This window comes from Ranitomeya imitator, chromosome 7 (genome assembly GCF_032444005.1).
Source record: "Ranitomeya imitator isolate aRanImi1 chromosome 7, aRanImi1.pri, whole genome shotgun sequence".
NCBI classification, from domain to species: Eukaryota; Metazoa; Chordata; class Amphibia; order Anura; family Dendrobatidae; genus Ranitomeya; species Ranitomeya imitator.
In genome coordinates, this window is record NC_091288.1 from 180,670,931 (window position 1) to 180,694,719 (window position 23,789).

A 23,789-nucleotide genomic window follows, 5' to 3' on the forward strand; every position below is an offset into this window, starting at 1 on the left:
TCTAGTATTGCAGTACTATTCAGTAAAGCTTAGATGTAATACCTGACCCACCCCATGCATAGGAGAAGTGCTGTTTCTGGAAGAAAACGATCTAATTTTTCTATTGCTGTAAACCCTTTTTTGTTACATCAGTTGAGGGTGGATTGCTATTGTTGCTGATTAACCACTAAATATTTCACATTTTACAATTAGATGATTTTTTTAATAAGGAAATTATAAAGATTCACGACAAATACTACAATCCTAAGGCTATGCCATCAATATAAAAACATGAAGCTTCTATGATTTAATCTCTTATAGATAAATAGCTCTTAACATATTGTTTGTATTTCCTTCTCAGGTTTTCTTCCTGATAACCGGCCTTTGCGGGACCATAAACGATGCAGATTTCCTTATCTATAGAGATATTGCTGCGGCCAGCTTTGGACATGTCTTTCAAGTTTCTCTGTCTGACCTGAATAAAGTAATTCATCAGCTTTTAAATTATATTCTATAAATGTGATTTATTCTTAAATATGTTATGGAACCCTCGGATCAAAATCAGGCATGTCTACGAGACTTTCCGCAGAGTGAGAGGTCCACAAAAAATCACAGTCATATGAATGCCCCCATAGAGTATCACAGGTACGAGCTCTATCCGTGAAAACCACAGATAGGACTCATATGAGATAATAGGATATCTGAATGAGTCCTGAGGGTGAGATGGATGAGTTATTTCTATGATGTACAAGATTTGAATAGACTGTCTATGTGTTCTGTACCGATTTAATTAATTATCGAAACTCATCAACACTTGTTTTGTCACTTCCCCTCTCAGAAGCATCTTCTACTAGAGCAGAGGTATAACTTAGGTAGTTCTAGAAATGCTCCAAAGTTTTTCCAAAGTTTTAACATTTTGAGATAAAGTTCTCCTTCCACAATTTCCTAATGACCTGATGACCAACTTGGTTTGGCTAAGCTTCCTATTATATGAACTTGACGTCCCCCTTTAATGTGTCTAATTTTCAGGTCTTTCAATACTTGGACCTCGCCCTTTCAAGACCATTAAACAGCTCGGTGCGACTCTTATCTGGGGAGTATACTGAAGGATATAATAACAGAAGTTTTGCTTTAAAAGACAATTTTACGGCACTAATAATAACGACAGATGGTGTAATCTATTCCATACGAGTATTGGGGCCTGGCTGTAAGTACCTAAATTATGGACATGTATGACGTGTAAGCATTCTTCTCTTCCCCGTACAGCCGATCTGCCATGTTTAAGAAATGACTGTTCTTTCTGTGTTTTCGTTTCATTGCTATGGATTTCTACTTTTGGTACAGTGGGCAGTACTTTCAGTGATTGCAAGGTATCTCTGTATACACTCTTATACATATTATATTTCCCAGAGGAGCATTGCACGGCGAATAAGCCTCCTTACCTTGACAAGCCAGAGATGGTATGTCACTCTCCATAAGGAGAAACGATACCCCTTAGACCCCAGTCCAGAGCCTCTCACCTAGCCAAATCAGTTCTCATGCTTCGCACTGACGAGGGCCAACAGCCCGAAACACCGTGTCTGCGAATTGAGAAATTGATTTGGCTTTTATCCAAGTCATATTGCACGACTAGTTAAAGCGTTGATTGTGACTTGTAGGATCGCTACTTCCAACAGGTGGCGCTATAGAGTTAAGTCCTCTTTTTCTCAGAAGAGGCAATTTGCACATAGAAAGCTGTCAGTCACTGATAGGACCGCCCACTGGACTGAAAATCCCAGAAAGAGATGAGGATTTAATGAATAAAACTCAGGTTATACTGAATAATTTCCCATAAAACTATACATCATTCTGCTCAGCTAACGCTGCTCTATAATATCTTGCCTGCAGATTGGACAGCATTTTCATGATGACGGGTTCCCTTTAATTTTGTCAGTGATGTAAAAGTTCTTTAAGTCTCTTTAAAGCAAATAGTCACAAAAGGTGTTTTATCAACTTCTTAGGCTTTTTTCACACTTCCGTCTTCCAAATCTGCACAGGATCCGTCAAGACGTTGAAATGACGGATCCTGTGCAGATTGTGGAAAATGTGTGTACTGGGCCCGTCTTTCTGACGGACCCGTCGAGCCTATGTGCACCTGTTGTGTATGAGTCTTCGCAGCGGTTTTCCGCTGCGAAAACGCATACACAACACAAACCAGGTTTAAAAAATAAAAAATCGCAGTATTCTCACCTACCAGCGTTCCCGCGCAGTGATGCTCCCGGCAGTTAGAATTCCTAGTAATACATTGCAAAATCTCGCGAGAAGTCGCGGTCTCTGATGTCTATGATGTGTTCTTGGGAAAATCATAAGGTGAGAAAGAGAGGTTTAATTAGTGAACTTTAAGCTTTTGTGCCTTATACTACGTTCACACCTTCAGTATTTGGTCAGTATTTCACATCAGTATTTGTAAGCCGAAACCAGGAGTGGAACAATCAGAGGAAACGTATAATAAAAACATGTCACCGCTTCTGCATTTTTTATCTACTCGTCACCTGGTTTTGGCTTACAAATACTGATACTAAATACTGAATGTGTGAACGTGGCCTGATGTTAGAAACTTTGACCATAAAATACATTTGCACCATTATCGCATGAATAAAAAGGTGAACATCATTTATATTACTCAATTAAATGGTAGTCAGTCTGCAAGAGTTTTTTTTAAAGTGGGTCTGTCAACCCCAGTGGGGTGCACACAGTGTTAGTGAAGGTGGGCATACTGTGATCCCTGGCTCTTACCAGGGTATGTCAGTGTAGCGGGTGCTGTACTTTCAGTGCAGTGGCCTGACACTTTCATAATGATATTGGCCTGCAGATTAACCCTATATCTGCAGGTTAATAGTGTTATCTAACCTGACAGTTTCCCTTTAAGTAGTTTAATTTGCATTTCAGGGCGACAGACTAACTTTAAGACCAACTACCAAAATACTTATAATACTACCCTCACTTACTTGATGTATTGTTACATATACGGTAGTTACATATCTTATTTTCTTTTATTTTGCAGATATTGAATTTCCACTAAAACAGATAGTATCAGAACTTTGGGGATCAGTGTATCTGCTGAAAAACCCGGGACATGGAAAATGGACCATAGTGATATATGCAGGGAGTCGATATTCTTTACGAGTGGAGGGGTTGACAGGTATTTTACTATCTTTCATTCTTTTCCTAGCAATGATTAAAGTTTGAGATGAAAATCCAAGACATTTTGGCAAAAGATAGAACTTGGGGCAGATATGAAAATAAAACTACAGATTTTTTTTAAGCTGTGAGTGAATGTGGTTTGGTAAAATTTCAATAGCTAATGGCATATCGGCATATAACGAAAAATTCTGAAAATCCACAATAAATTATTTCATTGCAATGCAATAATTTATTGTGGATTTTCAGAATTTTTAGTGTTGTGTTCGCAACTGAAATTCCACAGTGGATACTCAATGTGTAAATCCACCCTCAGCATTGCTTTATGATGTGAATTATTATTGAACGTATATTAATGGGTGAACAAGTGTATCAAGATTCTAATTTAGGAATTACTCTCCTCATATCACAGATAGGGAGAATCTGGCATGACGATTGTACTAGTAAAAGTGGCATGACTGTACAAATCCTAGATCAACAATACAACAAATTTCAGTAATAAAATCATTGTGACAAATTCACTTTAATTTGAAGAAATCATAGTATCTGCGATGTATGCAGCGTCATTACTCATTTAAATTTTCCAGAGGAGCATTGTGCGGCCAAAAAGTCTACTCTGAAATGTTCGGCATGTCAGTCTCCACAAGGAGAAATATTATTAGTTGGACACCAATCAGAGGCTTCACATATAGCCAAGTCAGATCTCATGCTTTGCACTGAGGAGGAGAAAAATCCTGAAACATGTGTCTGCAAACTGAGATTCGGGTTTGGCTTTTATCCTAAGTCATATGGCAAGACTCATTACAGAGAAAATATTAACTTTTAGGCTTGCTACTTCTAATAGGTAGCACTGCAGTTCTAGTTCTTTTCCTATCTGAAGAGACAATATATATTTAATTTCTCAAAGGAGCATTGCATGGCCTATAAGTCTCCCTATGGAGGCATGTCAGGAGAAACATCACCCCTTAGACGCCAGTCAGAGACCTCTCGTATAGCTCAGTCAGATCTCATGCTTTGCGCTGAGGAGGAGTAAAATCCTAAAACACATGTCTGCAAATTGTCATTCTGGTTTTGCTTTTATCCTAAGGTATATGGCAAGGCTCATTAAAGGGTCATTATTTACTCTTAGGATTTCTACTTCCAATAGGTGGCACTAGAGTTCAAGTCCCTTCCTCTGAATAAGTAATTTGCATATTTAATTTCCCAAAGGAGCACTGCATTTCCTTTAAGTCTCCTTACACTGGCAAGTCACTCTCCACAAGGAGAAACATCACCCCTTAGATTCTAATTTAGAATGTGAGTGGCTCATTGCGGCCCCAATGCACTTCCATTAAATGGGTTCGAAAATCTGATTTCTCAGAGCTGACACATCGACACATCAGATTTCTACAAAACAGGACTAAGGACTTTAACTAAGATGGTTAAATATGCCAAAAGTCGAATTCAGCACATTAGGCTAGTAAAAAAGTCTGCATATTTGCATCTTTATAAATTAGCTAGTCCACACAATTGCTGAGGCTGTTCTCTGCTCATTGTGTCTTTGTGTCTTTATCATATCATTATACATTAATATAACGTGAAGGACTAAATATAAATATGTATTTGTTTCTTTTTCAGGTTTGAATATTTCATGTAAGTATTACAAAAACTCATAGTGAGAGCCATGATATATACAGGAGTGATGATGGGGAATGGGAGGAGTAAGATGCTCAGTGGCCAAAGGAAGATGTTCAGTGGTGTAACTAGAGTCCAATGGGCCCCAGTCCAATATTTGGACCAGCCCCCATCCTGGTATATACAGTATATATTATCCTCCATCCTGATATATATGACCCCTATCCCAGCTTCCATCCTGGTGTATATATCCCCCATCCCTATGCATGTATATTATCCTGTCCCCCATCCTGATATAATGTATATATATACTGCTATATCTATCCCTTATCCTGGGACCTATCCTGTTATATATATGTCCCTTATCCTGGGCTCCATCCAGGAGTATATATATATGTATATATATATATATATACATATATATATATATATATATGTATATATATATATACATATATCCCCCGTCATCCTGGGCGCCATCCTGGTATATATATATATATATATATATACTGTAAATATACCCAATCCTGGTAACAAGTCCCCTATCCTGGTATATGTCCCTTATCTTGGGCCTCATGCTGGTATATGTGTCACGTTCTGCCACTGTTCTTTAATGCAAAGAAAAAAATAGACCATTATGCTCACCTTCTCTCCATTCCCTCGGCGCATGATGTCCTCCTCTAAAGCCGGCAGCTGACTTTAGCGTGCAAGCAACAGGAGAACATTACATCACTGCCATGCGTCCCTAGTCAAACCCAACATGCCAATGTCAGTTGCTGGCCTCTAATTGGCCAGCTGCATGTATTGCTACAAATGGACCCGACGGATCAGTGCACCGTAATACACTTGAATTGGATGTATGTCTGAGGACGCACATTCAGTTGAAGTTTCTGGTGGCATCGACAAGCAGCTCATCTGCATGGGGTCGGTTGCATTTGCGATCTCGGTTGTTACGTCCCTGAGTATATTCTATAAGTTCATTCTGGAGTATATCTATGCAATATAGTGCTTTTTTTGTTACAGCTGCATGGGATTGTTCCAAATGTCATTTAAATGCTACTTGTGAAAAATATTTTGGCTCCATGGAATGCAATTGTAAGGACGGATTCATTGGAGATGGTTTCAACTGTTCTGACATAGATGAATGTGCCTACTCCTGGTCAAATAATTGCTCTTATGGCATGTGCCAAAACACTATTGGCTCCTACACTTGTGCTTGTCCAAGCGGTTTCATCTTCGATTTAATGGGCTACTGTGTTGACTTAGATGAATGTTCCAGTTCTGAACTAAACAGCTGTCATTCATCTGCATCATGTAATAACTACTACGGCTCCTATTCCTGTGTCTGCCCATACGGGTATTTCGGTGATGGTTTCCATTGCGAAGTTGATGAATGCATAATTGGAGTTTGCGGCCCGGGGAATGAGTGCATAAAATCTCTCGGGTCGTACCGCTGCTCTGATCCATGTTCAAACCACACTGTTCTCGATGAGCCCTGGAGAAGTACATCCAATATGTACGATTACCGGTATAACTGTGACAATTACAAACAAGGATGGTATCGCTTTATTGGCAGTGGAGGTGTTCGCATTCCAGAAAGTTGTGCCCCAGAATATGGTTGTGGTACCGCTGCCGGAATATGGCTGAGTGGCAAACATCCAATGCTAAGAGTTGGAGCGGTGACTCGCACGATTTGTGCTAGCTGGAATGGATACTGCTGTTACTGGTCATCATCGGTCCAGATAAAAGCCTGTCCTGGAGGATATCATGTATATAAACTGGAAGGAACCCCAGATGGTGCATGCTCTTTGTCCTATTGCACAGGTAGGTAATAATCCCTCATTTCATTAAAGACTATTAGTATGTGATAAAATCTTACACCTATATCCCTCTTCACACTTGTCACACAGGAATTAAGGCTAAAATATGAAAAATTGGATTCTGGAATAAGAGATTAAGGGATATATTTCTGGGCTCTTCCTTTTCTCCTTTTTTGGTTTATTTTCTTTCATTATATTATTTATGAGACCTTGCGATACTACCAGAACAATGATATTGCAGCAGGGTAAGGTGTGTCTGGAATCACCCAATAAAAAAAGGAAAATAAAAGCAAACATACAGAAAACGATATCTCCTGTGCTGATGTTTCTAGCGTGCAAAGTACTAAGGTACAGTACTAAGGCCACGTGCACACGTTGAGTATTGGGTGAGTTTTTTTTACGTTTGTAAGTCAAAATCAGGAGAGGAACAATCAGAGGAAAAGTATAATAGAAACACGTCACCACTTCTGTATTTATCACCCACTCCTAGTTGTGGCTTAGGCCGGGTTCACATTGCGTCTGTGGCGTCCGTTAGACAGACTACGTTACACCGCGGTATAAACGCGGTGTAACGTAGTCCGTTAAGGCCGCTATTGACTGCAATGTCGGACGCACCGCTAGCGCAAGCCCACAATGGGCGTGTGCTAGGGATGTGCCGTCATTGAGTGACGACCCGGAGACGCGGGATGCAGCGTTTCCGGGTCCGTCACTGCTAGCGCAGATAGAGCTAGAAGATACTCCATCTGTGCTAGCCATTGTAAACTAGAAGCTTGGGCTGACAAATGGCAAATTAGCTTTAATGGGGATAAATGTAAGGTTATGCACTTGGGTAGAAGTAATAAGATGTATAACTATGCGCTTAATTCTAAAACTCTGGGCAAAACCGTCAATGAAAAAGACCTGGGAGTATGGGTGGATGACAAACTCATATTCAGTGGCCAGTGTCAGGCAGCTGCTACAAAGGCAAATAAAATAATGGGATGCATTAAAAGAGGAATAGATGCTCATGAGGAGAACATAATTTTACCTCTATACAAGTCACTAGTGCGGCCACACTTAGAATACTGTGCACAGTTCTGGTCTCCGGTGTATAAGAAAGACATAGCTGAACTAGAGCGGGTGCAGAGAAGAGCGACCAAGGTTATTAGAGGACTGGGGGGTCTGCAATACCAAGATAGGTTATTACACTTGGGGCTATTCAGTTTGGAAAAACGAAGACTAAGGGGTGATCTCATTTTAATGTATAAATATATGAGGGGACAGTACAAAGACCTTTCTGATGATCTTTTTAATCATAGACCTGAAACCGGGACAAGGGGGCATCCTCTGCGTTTGGAGGAAAAAAGGTTTAAGCATAATAACAGATGCGGATTCTTTACTGTAAGAACAGTGAGACTATGGAACTCTCTGCCGTATGATGTTGTAATGAGTGATTCATTACTTAAATTTAAGAGGGGACTGGATACCTTTCTGGAAAAGTATAATGTTACAGGGTATATACACTAGATTCCTTGATAGGGCGTTGATCCAGGGAACTAGTCTGATTGCCGTATGTGGAGTCGGGAAGGAATTTTTTTCCCCAATGTGGAGCTTACTCTTTGCCACATGGGTTTTTTTTGCCTCCCTCTGGATCAACATGTTAGGGCATGTTAGGTTAGGCTATGGGTTGAACTAGATGGACTTATAGTCTTCCTTCAACCTTAATAACTATGTTACAATGTTACTATGGTTGTCTACGCTTTGGTGCCCGCCCCAAAAAGACAGACACAGTCGAACAGGAGGTCAGACAAAGCACAAAGTGTCTCCATCTGTTTCATTAAAGTCTATGGCCTTGTCAACAGTTTTGCCAAAACACATTTTCCAGGGCTTCAGTTATAAACCCCAACTGAGCCACTGACATATATCAAAGATGTGATGTGAACCTGCTCTTAGACAAATATGATTACTTTCAAGGAAACCCTAACACCCATACACAAATGCTGTCTGGTATTACAGCTCGACTGTATACAGCTCAGTGGCCATAAGCGTCCATACCAGTCACGATTCATGCACAGGTGTAGCACATTTTTTAAAAAAGAAACAGTAATGTTATTCCTAAGCCTGGATTCAATCTGTAAAGCATCTTTCTACTGTAAATAATATAATTGTTCGCAATTTTCACATTTAAAAAATATCATTACTTTCTAGGGTTAAGTGGCATTTCCAAAATTCAGGCAAAAATTATGAAGTCATCATAAAGTCCACTCCCTACCAGTCCATAAACTGAAAACTGTTTGAGGCAAAAATTTCTATTTTTTTTCTTAGATCCATCTACAGCATTAAATAACTCGTTCTGCGGAGCAGATGAAGAATGGAAACTAAACAATGGAGTGTATGGATGTTACTGTAAAGATAAATATGAAGTCGCTGGTAAGTCTATCATTGAGAATATGATAAATGTAATGTGTGTCCTGGACAAACATCTCTTCTCCCCTCCATAAGATGGGAAGTCACTGAGCCTTTGATATAATAATAATAATAATTTTATTTATATAGCGCCAACATATTCTGTGGCGCTTTACAAAGTATAGAGGGGACTTGTACATACAATAGACATTACAGCATAACAATAATCACTGTTCAAAGCAGATACCAAGAGGAGTGAGGGCCCTGCTCGCAAGCTTACAAACTATGATAATTGACGTAATGACAAAAAGTGGCTTCTCCTCGCCTTGATCATTTTGACTGACAGTGGCGTGAACTGGAGTGGGGTGAGAAGAAGCTGCCAATGACCTCAATGAACTATTCAGCAGATAAACCTAGGCCTAATTCTTTTTGGAAAGTTTTATGCCAAGACTCCTTTGAAAAGTTGCAAAATGTTTGTTCAATTCGGAGTTCCATAAAAATTTTACAATTTTCACATGAGTTTCTACTAGCTCCACCAAATTGACTGCAGCTGGGGTGGGACTGGGGCATGGTGGAGTCTGACGCCACAGCTTGTCTCATTCATGACAAGCGGTGGCATTACTTGTGCCATAAATCTTACTACAGTCCCTGTTATGGTAACATAGTAACATAGTAACATAGTTAGTAAGGCCGAAAAAAGACATTTGTCCATCCAGTTCAGCCTATATTCCATCATAATAAATCCCCAGATCTACGTCCTTCTACAGAACCTAATTGTATGATACAATATTGTTCTGCTCCAGGAAGACATCCAGGCCTCTCTTGAACCCCTCGACTGAGTTCGCCATCACCACCTCCTCAGGCAAGCAATTCCAGATTCTCACTGCCCTAACAGTAAAGAATCCTCTTCTATGTTGGTGGAAAAACCTTCTCTCCTCCAGACGCAAAGAATGCCCCCTTGTGCCCCTTCACCTTCCTTGGTATAAACAGATCCTCAGCGAGATATTTGTATTGTCCCCTTATATACTTATACATGGTTATTAGATCGCCCCTCAGTCGTCTTTTTTCTAGACTAAATAATCCTAATTTCGCTAATCTATCTGGGTATTGTAGTTCTCCCATCCCCTTTATTAATTTTGTTGCCCTCCTTTGTACTCTCTCTAGTTCCATTATATCCTTCCTGAGCACCGGTGCCCAAAACTGGACACAGTACTCCATGTGCGGTCTAACTAGGGATTTGTACAGAGGCAGTATAATGCTCTCATCATGTGTATCCAGACCTCTTTTAATGCACCCCATGATCCTGTTTGCCTTGGCAGCTGCTGCCTGGCACTGGCTGCTCCAGGTAAGTTTATCATTAACTAGGATCCCCAAGTCCTTCTCCCTGTCAGATTTACCCAGTGGTTTCCCATTCAGTGTGTAATGGTGACATTGATTCCTTCTTCCCATGTGTATAACCTTACATTTATCATTGTTAAACCTCATCTGCCACCTTTCAGCCCAAGTTTCCAACTTATCCAGATCCATCTGTAGCAGAATACTATCTTCTCTTGTATTAACTGCTTTACATAGTTTTGTATCATCTGCAAATATCGATATTTTACTGTGTAAACCTTCTACCAGATCATTAATGAATATGTTGAAGAGAACAGGTCCCAATACTGACCCCTGCGGTACCCCACTGGTCACAGCGACCCAGTTAGAGACTATACCATTTATAACCACCCTCTGCTTTCTATCACTAAGCCACTTACTAACCCATTTACACACAATTTCCCCCAGACCAAGCATTCTCATTTTGTGTACCAACCTCTTGTGCGGCACGGTATCAAACGCTTTGGAAAAATCGAGATATACCACGTCCAATGACTCACCGTGGTCCAGCCTATAGCTTACCTCTTCATAAAAACTGATTAGATTGGTCTGACAGGAGCGATTTCTCATAAACCCATGCTGATATGGAGTTAAACAGTTATTCTCATTGAGATAATCCAGAATAACATCCCTCAGAAACCCTTCAAATATTTTACCAACAATAGAGGTTAGACTTACTGGCCTATAATTTCCAGGTTCACTTTTAGAGCCCTTTTTGAATATTGGTACCACATTTGCTATGCGCCAATCCTGCGGAACAGACCCTGTCGCTATAGAGTCCCTAAAAATAACAAATAATGGTTTATCTATTACATTACTTAGTTCTCTTAGTACTCGTGGGTGTATGCCATCCGGACCCGGAGATTTATCTATTTTAATCTTATTTAGCCGGTTTCGCACCTCTTCTTGGGTTAGATTGGTGACCCTTAATATAGGGTTTTCATTGTTTCTTGGGATTTCACCTAGCATTTCATTTTCCACTGTGAATACCGTGGAGAAGAAGGTGTTTAATATGTTAGCTTTTTCCTCGTCATCTACAACCATTCTTTCCTCACTATTTTTTAAGGGGCCTACATTTTCAGTTTTTATTCTTTTACTATTGATATAGTTGAAGAACAGTTTGGGATTAGTTTTACTCTCCTTAGCAATGTGCTTCTCTGTTTCCTTTTTGGCAGCTTTAATTAGTTTTTTAGATAAAGTATTTTTCTCCCTATAGTTTTTTAGAGCTTCAATGGTGCCATCCTGCTTTAGTAGTGCAAATGCTTTCTTTTTACTGTTAATTGCCTGTCTTACTTCTTTGTTTAGCCACATTGGGTTTTTCCTATTTCTAGTCCTTTTATTCCCACAAGGTATAAACCGCTTACACTGCCTATTTAGGATGTTCTTAAACATTTCCCATTTATTATCTGTATTCTTATTTCTGAGGATATTGTCCCAGTCTACCAGATTAAGGGCATCTCTAAGCTGGTCAAACTTTGCCTTCCTAAAGTTCAATGTTTTTGTGACTCCCTGACAAGTCCCCCTAGTGAAAGACAGGTGAAACTGCACAATATTGTGGTCGCTATTTCCTAAATGCCCAACCACCTGCAGATTTGTTATTCTGTCAGGTCTATTAGATAGTATTAGGTCTAAAAGTGCTGCTCCTCTGGTTGGATTCTGCACCAATTGTGAAAGATAATTTTTCTTGGTTATTAGCAGAAACCTGTTGCCTTTATGGGTTTCACAGGTTTCTGTTTCCCAGTTAATATCCGGGTAGTTAAAGTCCCCCATAACCAGGACCTCATTATGGGTTGCAGCTTCATCTATCTGCTTTAGAAGTAGACTTTCCATGGTTTCTGTTATATTTGGGGGTTTGTAACAGACCCCAATGAGAATTTTGTTACCATTTTTCCCTCCATGAATTTCGACCCATATGGACTCGACGTCCTCATTTCCTTCGCTAATATCCTGTTATGGTGCGGGGACGGAGGGGCACGCCACTTGTCAGACACTCATGATATGTGCGCCACTTATTGAGTTAGGAGCATCTGACTCCAACATGTCTTCTCATCAAAACCAGTGTGAAAATCGCTGGTCTTGATCAATAAGTGCCATAGTCCTTACATGTCTTTTCAAAGTATGTTTGCTCTGAATTGCCACAATAATTCAACAGTACCTGAATTTCTAAGGTTAAACCTTGCTGAAAAAAACATGATACACCTGTAACCATGAGGAGAGCTTAAGAGACTGTCAAGTACCGCAATTCTATGACATTACCAGACAAACACAATCTCAGGTAGTAGCTAAAAAACATTCAGTAACAGGGATTCTCTATACACCCCTGATATTTCACATACTGTAGGACTAAAATTCCCAACATATTAACATTGGTGGCTAGATGGTACAGCTCATAGTTTAAGTATATATGATGCTCTACAATGCTTACATACATGCTCTCTTTTATATACAAATTCACACCTTAGTTTATTGATTTAATTTCACATATTTGCCCTTCCTTGGTTTCCAGCTATGACCCCACGTCTTCCATGCTTTTTGTTGCATATATATGCCAGTAAGGATATGAGGGAAACTATGTACAAAGAAAACATGAGTTCTTTTTGGAATCCTGGGGAAATCTTATTCAGGCCGACCATTAATTATAATTCTTCAAAGTTGAGGGGAGGTAATGGTTTACAGGTTCACAGCTATGGCACAGTTCTAAGCTGAAGTTGATCACAGGGGTTTTAACCAAGCTTCTTTTCATCACACAGAATCACTTCTCTTCATGCAATGCTTCATCAACATATATGAAAGTCTCTTTTACAGATAATTTATTTTTTAAAGATAACTTCATTTCATACACAGTGCCTTAACCTGAGCAGAACTTTACCTTGCTCATTCAGTGAGGTGGGGGAAGGGGGAGAGTCTTGTGCTGTAGCACTGTCACTTCTATCTTGAGGTAATTATGATGCTCCTGGCTGTTCTGACTGCTTCTATGACTACAGCAATCGCTTCCCAGTAAGAACTGGTCTATACTGCCTGGCGCATTTCAGTCTGATAGGAGACTCTGTAGCACACATCATACTCTTGGATGTCCCAGACACAACAACATCTTTCCCAGTATCCCCAGGGGCTGAGCTAACCAGTCCCTATCTGCTATAACCATTTTAACCCCTATAGTTGCTGGATGAATCTAAATCAACAGTGCATCTTCTATTTGTCACTCACTATCTATCTGGCTATGAAAACCTTCTTATGTGTACAATATACTGTGATATGTACCTGGAAGAGTCGTTGACAGGGTGATATTTGAGCAGTGAATTGTGTTAAAACTGAAGTGATCTTTTGAGGGTGTGTTATATACAGTATGATGTGTGTGACTAATATCAGACCAAGTCCAGTCCCCTTAATTTAGTGACTGCTGTGTCCATTTACATTCCACACAGGAGTGTAGCATCAGTAAAGATCTGATCACAGGATCTCAACAAGATGAACCTGGTGCTCCAGAACATCAGTGCTGCCTATAGCATAACATTGAGACCAGCTGGGTAGGAGACTTGTACTCCCATAAAATCCATTTAGAGCTCCGACAATGGGCAATAAAATAAAGGGCATGAGACAAAAAAAAATTATTTGTGATGTCAGAAGAACCATGTTTTGTGTTTCACTGTCACAGGTTATTCGATAACAAAACTTATAATTATAAACAAAATCAGCTACAATTTCCAGTTTGTATGTTGTTTCCTAAGTTCTTGTGGCCTTGATAAGAAATATTTTCATTGTTGAATGGAAAGAAAATAACATCTATGTTTTTCATATTTTAGATGTGTCAGACATCCGTCCTGAGCTGACCTGTGATGTCTACGACATGAGAGCTGTTTTTCATAAATGTCAGCTGACGAGTCTAGGCTTCGATGCCAACAGTGTTACTCTGAGAGATGCTGAATGCTTTGGATTTCGTGATGATGCAAGCACAAACACCTTTACTGTAACATCTCCAATCAGTGCAGGAGCATGTGGACTTCAGATAATTGTATGTGACCATCCTATTACCTTTCTGTCCACCCAGAGACAAAATGGTTTATACCGGACCATATCCCTATACAGACCATTCCTATCTCATATAAAAAGAAGGGCAGTCTAACTTTCAGTTATGTTCTTCATTCCCTAAATTGCTAATGATGCATTGCCTTTGAAGATGGGAAGATTTGTACATACTTTGCAGGTAGTAACAACAACCAAACTGACTTGGAGACCTTCCTCTCCACTGGTCTCATTGAGCTGTCTACTGTAGCATTTCCAATTCTGCGGCACCCTACTGCTGCTGGTGAGTCTCCAACTGGCTGTAGGGAGGCGAGCCCACACTTTGCAGGAACTTTACCCCTTGTGTCCTGCAGTTTAACTTCCTCAGCCTATCCGTAGGCAGCAGCGGGTTTATTAGGCAGATACTTCCACCACTCTGTGCCTGAACGTAGGTTCCTAGTTGCTTGCCTCTAGATCTTGTTGGAACATATTTATTCTGTCTCTCCTGCTATTGACCCAGCTCATTTACCATTTATCCTGATTAGGGTTGAGCGAAACGGGTCGTTCATTTTCAAAAGTCGCCGACTTTTGGCAAAGTCGGGTTTCATGAAACCCGATCCGACCCCTGTGCGGGGTCGGCCATGCGGTACGCGACTTTCGCGCCAAAGTCGCGTTTCAATGACGCGAAAAGCGCCATTTCTCAGCCAATGAAGGTAAACGCAGAGTGTGGGCAGCGTGATGACATAGGTCCTGGTCCCCACCATCTTAGAGAAGGGCATTGCAGTGATTGGCTTGCTGTCTGCGGCGTCACAGGGGCTATAAAGGGGCGTTCCCGCCGACCGCCATGTTACTGCTGCTGATCTGAGCTTAGGGAGAGGTTGCTGCCGCTTCGTCAGAAGCAGGGATAGCGTTAGGCAGGGTCCATTAACCACCAAACCGCTTGTGCTGTAGCGATTTCCACTGCCCAACACCACCTTCGGTGTGCAGGGACAGTGGAAGCTACATTTTTTTTTTTCCCCCTCAGCGCTGTAGCTCATTGGGCTGCCCTAGAAGGCTCCCTGATAGCTGCATTGCTGTGTGTACGCCGCTGTGCAAACCAACTGCTTTTTTCAAAGCACAAATCCTCTTGTTCCTTCCTTTCTGCACAGCTATCTTTTTGGTTTGTACACACTTTTTATTTAATTTGTGCATCAGTCCACTCCTTATTGCTGCCTGCCATACCTGGCTGAGATTACTGCAGGGAGATAGTAATTGAAGGACACTCCCTGTTTTTTTTTTTTTTTTTGTGGGAGATTAAGATTGACATTTCTGCTAGAGTGCCATCCCTGTCTGTGTCATCTCTCACTCAGTGGGCCATAGAAAGCCTATTTATTTTTTTGCTTGATTTGGGTTATAAAATCTACCTGAAAAAATCACTACATCAATCAGTGGGAGAAAAATATTGGCCTCAGGGCTTGTGTGCCACTCCTGACTCCTGTGTGCATCATCACTCACTCAGTGGGCCATAGAAAGCCCTTTTTTTTTTTTTTTGCTTTATTTGGGTTCTAAATTCTACCTGAAAAAATCAATAAATCAATCAGTGGGAGATTAATATTGGCCTTTGGGCTTGTGTGCCAGTCCTAAGCGTGCCATCTCTCTCTCTCAGATAGTGGGCCATAGAAAGCCTATTTATTTATTTTTTTTTTATTGGGTTTATAAATTTTCCCTGGAAAAAAAAAAAAAAGTGGGAGATTAATATTGGCCTCTGGGCTTGTGTGCCAGTCCTGAGCGTGCCATCTCTCTCACAAATAGTGGGCCATAGAAAGCCTATTTATTTATTTTTTTTTGGTTTTATAAATTCTCCCTTAAAAAAAAGGGAGATTAATATTGGCCTTTGGGCTTGTGTGCCAGTCCTAAGCGTGCCATCTCTCTCTGTCTCTCAGATAGTGGGCCATAGAAAGCCTATTTATTATTTTTTTTATTGGGTTTATAAATTTTCCCTGGAACAAAAAAAAAAAAGTGGGAGATAAATATTGGCCTCTGGGCTTGTGTGCCACTCCTGACTCCTGTGTGCGTCATCTCTCACTCAGTGGGCCATAGAAAGCCTTTTTTTGTTTTATTTGTTTTCTAAATTCTCCCTGAAAAAATCATTTTATTTTATTTGGTTTCTAAATTCTTCCTGAAAAAAATCATTTTATTCTATTTTTTTTTTCCTAAAGTCTCCCTGAAAAAACAAAAAACAAAAACAAATCAGTGGGAGATTAATATTGCCCTTTCTGCTTGTGTGCCAGTCTTGACTCCTGGGTGTGCCATCTCTCTCTCTCTCTCCAATTGTGGGCCATAGAAAACCTATTATTTTTTTAGCTTGATTTGGGTTCCAAAATCTACCTGAAAAAATCACTACATCAATCAGTGGGAGATAAATATTGGCCTCTGGGCTTGTGTGCCACTCCTGACTCCTGTGTGCGTCATCTCTCACTCAGTGGGCCATAGAAAGCCTTTTTTTGTTTTATTTGTTTTCTAAATTCTCCCTGAAAAAATCATTTTATTTTATTTGGTTTCTAAATTCTTCCTGAAAAAATCATTTTATTCTATTTTTTTTTTCCTAAAGTCTCCCTGAAAAAAAAAAAAAAAAAAACAAATCAGTGGGAGATTGATATTGCCCTTTCTGCTTGTGTGCCAGTCTTGACTCCTGGGTGTGCCATCTCTCTCTCTCTCTCCAATTGTGGGCCATAGAAAGCCTATTATTTTTTTTAGCTTGATTTGGGTTCCAAAATCTACCTGAAAAAATCACTACATCAATCAGTGGGAGATAAATATTGGCCTCTGGGCTTGTGTGCCACTCCTGACTCCTGTGTGCGTCATCTCTCACTCAGTGGGCCATAGAAAGCCTTTTTTTGTTTTATTTGTTTTCTAAATTCTCCCTGAAAAAATCATTTTATTTTCTTTGGTTTCTAAATTCTTCCTGAAAAAATCATTTTATTCTATTTTTTTTTTTTTCCTAAAGTCTCCCTGAAAAAAAAAAAACAAAAAAAACAAATCAGTGGGAGATTAATATTGCCCTTTCTGCTTGTGTGCCAGTCTTGACTCCTGGGTGTGCCATCTCTCTCTCTCTCTCTCTCTCCAATTGTGGGCCATAGAAAGCCTATTATTTTTTTAGCTTGATTTTGGTTCCAAAATCTACCTGAAAAAATCACTACATCAATCAGTGGGAGATAAATATTGGCCTCTGGGCTTGTGTGCCACTCCTGACTCCTGTGTGCGTCATCTCTCACTCAGTGGGCCATAGAAAGCCTTTTTTTGTTTTATTTGTTTTCTAAATTCTCCCTGAAAAAATCATTTTATTTTATTTGGTTTCTAAATTCTTCCTGAAAAAATCATTTTATTCTATTATTTTTTTTTCCTAAAGTCTCCCTTAAAAAAAAAAAAAAATCAAATCAGTGGGAGATTAATATTTACATTTGTGCTTCAGTGACAGTCCTGCGTGTGTGGCATCTCTCTCATTTGTTGCCACCAACAACAGAGTGTGTAACATTGTGCCTGATTTTCGTTGTGGTCTCACTCACCTGTAAAGGGGTAGCTAAATCATACTGAAGTTATAGCTCACCGTGTAATTTGTGTGACAGCAACAAATACCGTTAGTTTGTTTACGTTTTTAAAACAATGAGGAAGTATGGTGGAAGAGGTCGTGGCCGGGGGCGTTCATTGTCAGCTGGTAATGAGGGTAGTGGTAGTGGTGGAGCATCAGCTGGTCGTGGGAAAAAAAATATTGCACCTAAGTCTGGAGCTGTGGAGCCAGGTTCGTCGTCTGGCTACACAAGGCCTCGAACGCTCCCTTTTCTGGGAGTAGGAAAACCGCTTTTAAAGTCGGAGCAGCAAGAGCAAGTTTTGGCTTATCTTGCTGACTCAGCCTCTAGCTCTTTTGCCTCCTCTCGTGAAACTGGTAAATGTCAAAGCAGCGCGTCGTTAGTGGATGTTCACGGTCAGGGACAAGTCGCTTCCTTGTCCTCTTCAGCAAAAACAACAACAGAGAAGAATGCAGCAGGCGACACAACGGGTTACTCCATGGAGCTCTTTACACATACCGTCCCTGGCTTAAAAAGTGAAGCAGTTAACAGTCCATGCCCATTACAAGTTGAATCTGACATAGAGTGCACTGATGCACAGCCACAGCCAGACTACTATGCTGGTCGTTTGACTCAGACCACAACATTGCCCTTGCAGGGTGCTGATCAAGAATCAGACCCTGATGAGACTATGTTGCCCCATCACGAACGCTATACCACCGACCGACACGGTGACACAGACGAAGTTGCACACGAGCTACAAGAAGAGGTAATAGATGACCCAGTTCTTGACCCCGATTGGCAGCCATTGGGGGAACAGGGTGCAGGCGGCAGCAGTTCTGAAGCGGAGGAGGAGGGGCCGCAGCAGGCATCAACATCGCAACAGGTTCCATCTGCCGGGCCCGTATCTTGCCCAAAACGCGTGGCAAAGCCAAAACCTGTTGGAGGACAGCGTGGCCATCCGGTTAAAGCTCAGTCTGCAATGCCTGAAAAGGTATCCGATGCTAGAAAGAGTGCATGTGTTATTATTTTAGGCCTTCGATGCCTGTCTGCGGTGACTCCTTCCACTAGGCCTCCACTGACCACACCACTGCTGCCCGTGTACCCCTGGAACCAATTTAAAATTGCCTACAGCCATGTGTTATTATTTTAGGCCTTCGATGCCTGTCTGCGGTCACTCCTTCCACTAGGCCTCCACTGACCACACCACTGCTGCCCGTGTACCCCTGGAACCAATTTAAAATTGCCTACAGCCATGTGTTATTATTTTAGGCCTTCGATGCCTGTCTGCGGTCACTCCTTCCACTAGGCCTCCACTGACCACACCACTGCTGCCCGTGTACCCCTGGAACCAATTTAAAATTGCCTACAGCCATGAGTTATTATTTTAGGCCTTCGATGCCTGTCTGCGGTCACTCCTTCCACTAGGCCTCCACTGACCACACCGCTGCTGCCCGTGTACCCCTGGAACCAATTTAAAATTGCCTACAGCCAGCCCAATTTTTTTATTTTAGGCCTTCGATGCCTGTCTGCGGTCCATTCTTTCTACTACTACTACACTGACCAGGGCACTGCTGCCCGTGTACCCCTGGAACCAATTTAAAATTGCCTACAGCCATGTGTTATTATTTTAGGCCTTCGATGCCTGTCTGTGGTCACTCCTTCCACTAGGCCTCCACTGACCACACCACTGCTGCCCGTGTACCCCTGGAACCAATTTAAAATTGCCTACAGCCATGTGTTATAATTTTAGGCCTTCGATGCCTGTCTGCGGTCACTCCTTCCACTAGGCCTCCACTGACCACACCACTGTTGCCCGTGTACCCCTGTAACCAATTTAAAATTGCCTACAGCCATGTGTTATTATTTTAGGCCTTCGATGCCTGTCTGCGGTGACTCCTTCCACTAGGCCTCCACTGACCACACCACTGCTGCCCGTGTACCCCTGTAACCAATTTAAAATTGCCTACAGCCATGTGTTATTATTTTAGGCCTTCGATGCCTGTCTGCGGTCACTCCTTCCACTAGGCCTCCACTGACCACACCACTGCTGCCCGTGTACCCCTGGAACCAATTTAAAATTGCCTACAGCCATGTGTTATTATTTTAGGCCTTCGATGCCTGTCTGCGGTCACTCCTTCCACTAGGCCTCCACTGACCACACCACTGCTGCCCGTGTACCCCTGTAACCAATTTAAAATTGCCTACAGCCATGTGTTATTATTTTAGGCCTTCGATGCCTGTCTGCGGTCACTCCTTCCACTAGGCCTCCACTGACCACACCACTGCTGCCCGTGTACCCCTGGAACCAATTTAAAATTGCCTACAGCCATGTGTTATTATTTTAGGCCTTCGATGCCTGTCTGCGGTCACTCCTTCCACTAGGCCTCCACTGACCACACCACTGCTGCCCGTGTACCCCTGGAACCAATTTAAAATTACCTACAGCCATGTGTTATTATTTTAGGCCTTCGATGCCTGTCTGCGGTCACTCCTTCCACTAGGCCTCCACTGACCACACCACTGCTGCCCGTGTACCCCTGGAACCACCATCAGAAAATATAAAAATAAGTATTTTGCTTATAAAAAAGAAAATACTGGAGAGATATCAAATGCAGACATTTTAACATTAAAAACAAACACATACAACAAAAATCTGGTACAGTACTAAAAATGGCCACCAGCTACAATAACTTTCTCCTGCAAGTAGTTAACTGAAAGGTTTTTTCAATTTTAAACACAGATATGGCATCCACCGAGTGTTGTCCTGTCGCGTCTTCTTTATATTATTGCCAAGAAGATGCAAAACAATGAAAATAATAAAATCATTATTTACCAAAAAAATAGAGTAAGTCAAAACCACATTGCAAATAAACATTCATTACAAATAAAGAAGCAGGGCGCGTCCGAGGGTGAGTATATACCTAATAAGAATATAATCACCCTCGGACGCGCCCTGCTTCTTTCCGACAGCCTTCCTTCCTAAGAATCAGCCCTTCCGTGGTGTAGAGAGAGGGTTTGTTACACTCCAAGGTGTTCCCCAGGTTGCCTTTCCTGAGCTTCGATCTTCCGGCTCTCGTTTAGTAGTTGTTGGAAACTACGCTGCATTGGGCCTACAAATTGGGTATGGGGTGTAGAGAGATGGTGTGTTCCACTCCAAGGTGTTCCCCAGGTTGCCTTTCCTGAGCTTCGATCTTCCGGCTCTCGTTTAGTAGTTGTTGGAAACTACGCTGCATTAGGCCTACAAATTGGGTATGGGGTGTAGAGAGATGGTGTGTTCCACTGTAGAGAGATGGTGTGTTCCACTCCAAGGTGTTCCCCAGGTTTCCTCGCCAATGCTTCGATCATCATGCTCTCGTTTAGTAGTTGTTGGAAACTACGCTGCATTAGGCCTACAAATTGGGTATGGGGTGTAGAGAGATGGTGTGTTCCACTCCAAGGTGTTCCCCAGGTTTCCTCTCCATTGCTTCGATCTTCATGCTTTCGTTTAGTAGTTGTTGGAAACTACGCTGCATTAGGCCTACAAATTGGGTATGGGGTGTAGAGAGATGGTGTGTTACACTCCAAGGTGTTCCCCAGGTTTCCTCTCCATTGCTTCGATCTTCCGGCTCTCGTTTAGTAGTTGTTGGAAACTACGCTTCATTAGGCCTACAAATTGGGTATGGGGTGTAGAGAGATGGTGTGTTACACTCCAAGGTGTTCCCCAGGTTTCCTCTCCATTGCTTCGATCTTCCGGCTCTCGTTTAGTAGTTGTTGGAAACTACGCTGCATTAGGCCTACAAATTGGGTATGGGGTGTAGAGAGATGGTGTGTTACACTCCAAGGTGTTCCCCAGGTTTCCTCTCCATTGCTTCGATCTTCCGGCTCTCGTTTAGTAGTTGTTGGAAACTACGCTGCATTAGGCCTACAAATTGGGTATGGGGTGTAGAGAGATGGTGTGTTACACTCCAAGGTGTTCCCCAGGTTTCCTCTCCATTGCTTCGATCTTCCGGCTCTCGTTTAGTAGTTGTTGGAAACTACGCTGCATTAGGCCTACAAATTGGGTATGGGGTGTAGAGAGATGGTGTGTTCCACTCCAAGGTGTTCCCCAGGTTGCCTTTCCTGAGCTTCGATCTTCCGGCTCTCGTTTAGTAGTTGTTGGAAACTACGCTGCATTAGGCCTACAAATTGGGTATGGGGTGTAGAGAGATGGTGTGTTCCACTGTAGAGAGATGGTGTGTTCCACTCCAAGGTGTTCCCCAGGTTTCCTCGCCAATGCTTCGATCATCATGCTCTCGTTTAGTAGTTGTTGGAAACTACGCTGCATTAGGCCTACAAATTGGGTATGGGGTGTAGAGAGATGGTGTGTTCCACTCCAAGGTGTTCCCCAGGTTTCCTCTCCATTGCTTCGATCTTCATGCTCTCGTTTAGTAGTTGTTGGAAACTACGCTGCATTAGGCCTACAAATTGGGTATGGGGTGTAGAGAGATGGTGTGTTCCACTCCAAGGTGTTCCCCAGGTTTCCTCTCCATTGCTTCGATCTTCCGGCTCCCGTTTAGTAGTTGTTGGAAACTACGCTGCATTAGGCCTACAAATTGGGTATGGGGTGTAGAGAGATGGTGTGTTACACTCCAAGGTGTTCCCCAGGTTTCCTCTCCATTGCTTCGATCTTCCGGCTCTCGTTTAGTAGTTGTTGGAAACTACGCTGCATTGGGCCTACAAATTGGGTATGGGGTGTAGAGAGATGGTGTGTTCCACTCCAAGGTGTTCTCCAGGTTGCCTTTCCTGAGCTTCGATCTTCCGGCTCTCGTTTAGTAGTTGTTGGAAACTACGCTGCATTAGGCCTACAAATTGGGTATGGGGTGTAGAGAGATGGTGTGTTCCACTGTAGAGAGATGGTGTGTTCCACTCCAAGGTGTTCCCCAGGTTTCCTCGCCAATGCTTCGATCATCATGCTCTCGTTTAGTAGTTGTTGGAAACTACGCTGCATTAGGCCTACAAATTGGGTATGGGGTGTAGAGAGATGGTGTGTTCCACTCCAAGGTGTTCCCCAGGTTTCCTCGCCAATGCTTCGATCATCATGCTCTCGTTTAGTAGTTGTTGGAAACTACGCTGCATTAGACCTACAAATTGGGTATGGGGTGTAGAGAGATGGTGTGTTCCACTCCAAGGTGTTCTCCAGGTTGCCTTTCCTGAACTTCTATCTTCAGGCTCTCATTAAATTGTGGTTAAACGGAACAACTGCATTTGGCGTACTAGTTGGTTTGGGGCCTACTATCGGTGTCTGCCGCTCCTTGCTGTTCTCCTGGTTTCCTGTCCTGAAATTCCGTTTTCAGGCGCTCGTTAAGTAGTTGTTAATGTTAGACTGCATTTGGCCTACTAGTTGGGTTGGGGCCTACTATCGGTGTCTGCCACTCCTTGCTGTTCTCCTCCACTGAACAAAGCTGTGCCGCCTGTTTACTACTGTTGCCAATTTTGAACTGCATTTCGACTACTTACTGATTTGGGCCTACTCTCTGTGTTAGCCTCTCATTCCAGTTGTCCTCCACTGCAATGCCCCCTGATTAGTCCTGTGTTACCAATTTTGAACTGCATTTAGCCCACTTTATTCTTTGGGCCTATATCTGTGTTTCCTCCTCATCCTGCCCATTGCCCAGCCAGTGATAGATGAGTCTGCTGGTACATTGACCCATAACGCAACATTTCCCGTGCACGCTACACTGCAAGATTGTGACCCTGCTGAAAGTCAGGTCCCCCTTCCCGCATACCATACCACCTTACACGGGGACAAACAGGAAGGTGCAGATGAAAGTGCAGGTTCCTTCATCAGGTGGGGGGAGGAATACTAGTTGGCGACGTCACTGGCACAGGGTCTCTCATGGTACGCAAAAGTGTTGCTGCCGGTGGGAGG

General features: G+C 42.2%; 1 protein-coding gene across 1 annotated transcript in view; it reads left to right on the plus strand.

The window, feature by feature from the left end:
- The window catches only part of LOC138645087 (uromodulin-like), a 68,580-nt gene that overhangs the window by 13,418 nt on the left and 31,373 nt on the right, over positions 1-23,789 (plus strand). Inside the window, exons 6-12 of the mRNA XM_069734134.1 lie at positions 341-463; positions 1,009-1,186; positions 3,023-3,160; positions 4,777-4,791; positions 5,797-6,597; positions 8,898-9,002; positions 14,156-14,364. Coding sequence (XP_069590235.1) covers positions 341-463; positions 1,009-1,186; positions 3,023-3,160; positions 4,777-4,791; positions 5,797-6,597; positions 8,898-9,002; positions 14,156-14,364 — 1,569 coding nt within the window. The remainder of the gene's footprint in view (positions 1-340; positions 464-1,008; positions 1,187-3,022; positions 3,161-4,776; positions 4,792-5,796; positions 6,598-8,897; positions 9,003-14,155; positions 14,365-23,789) is intronic.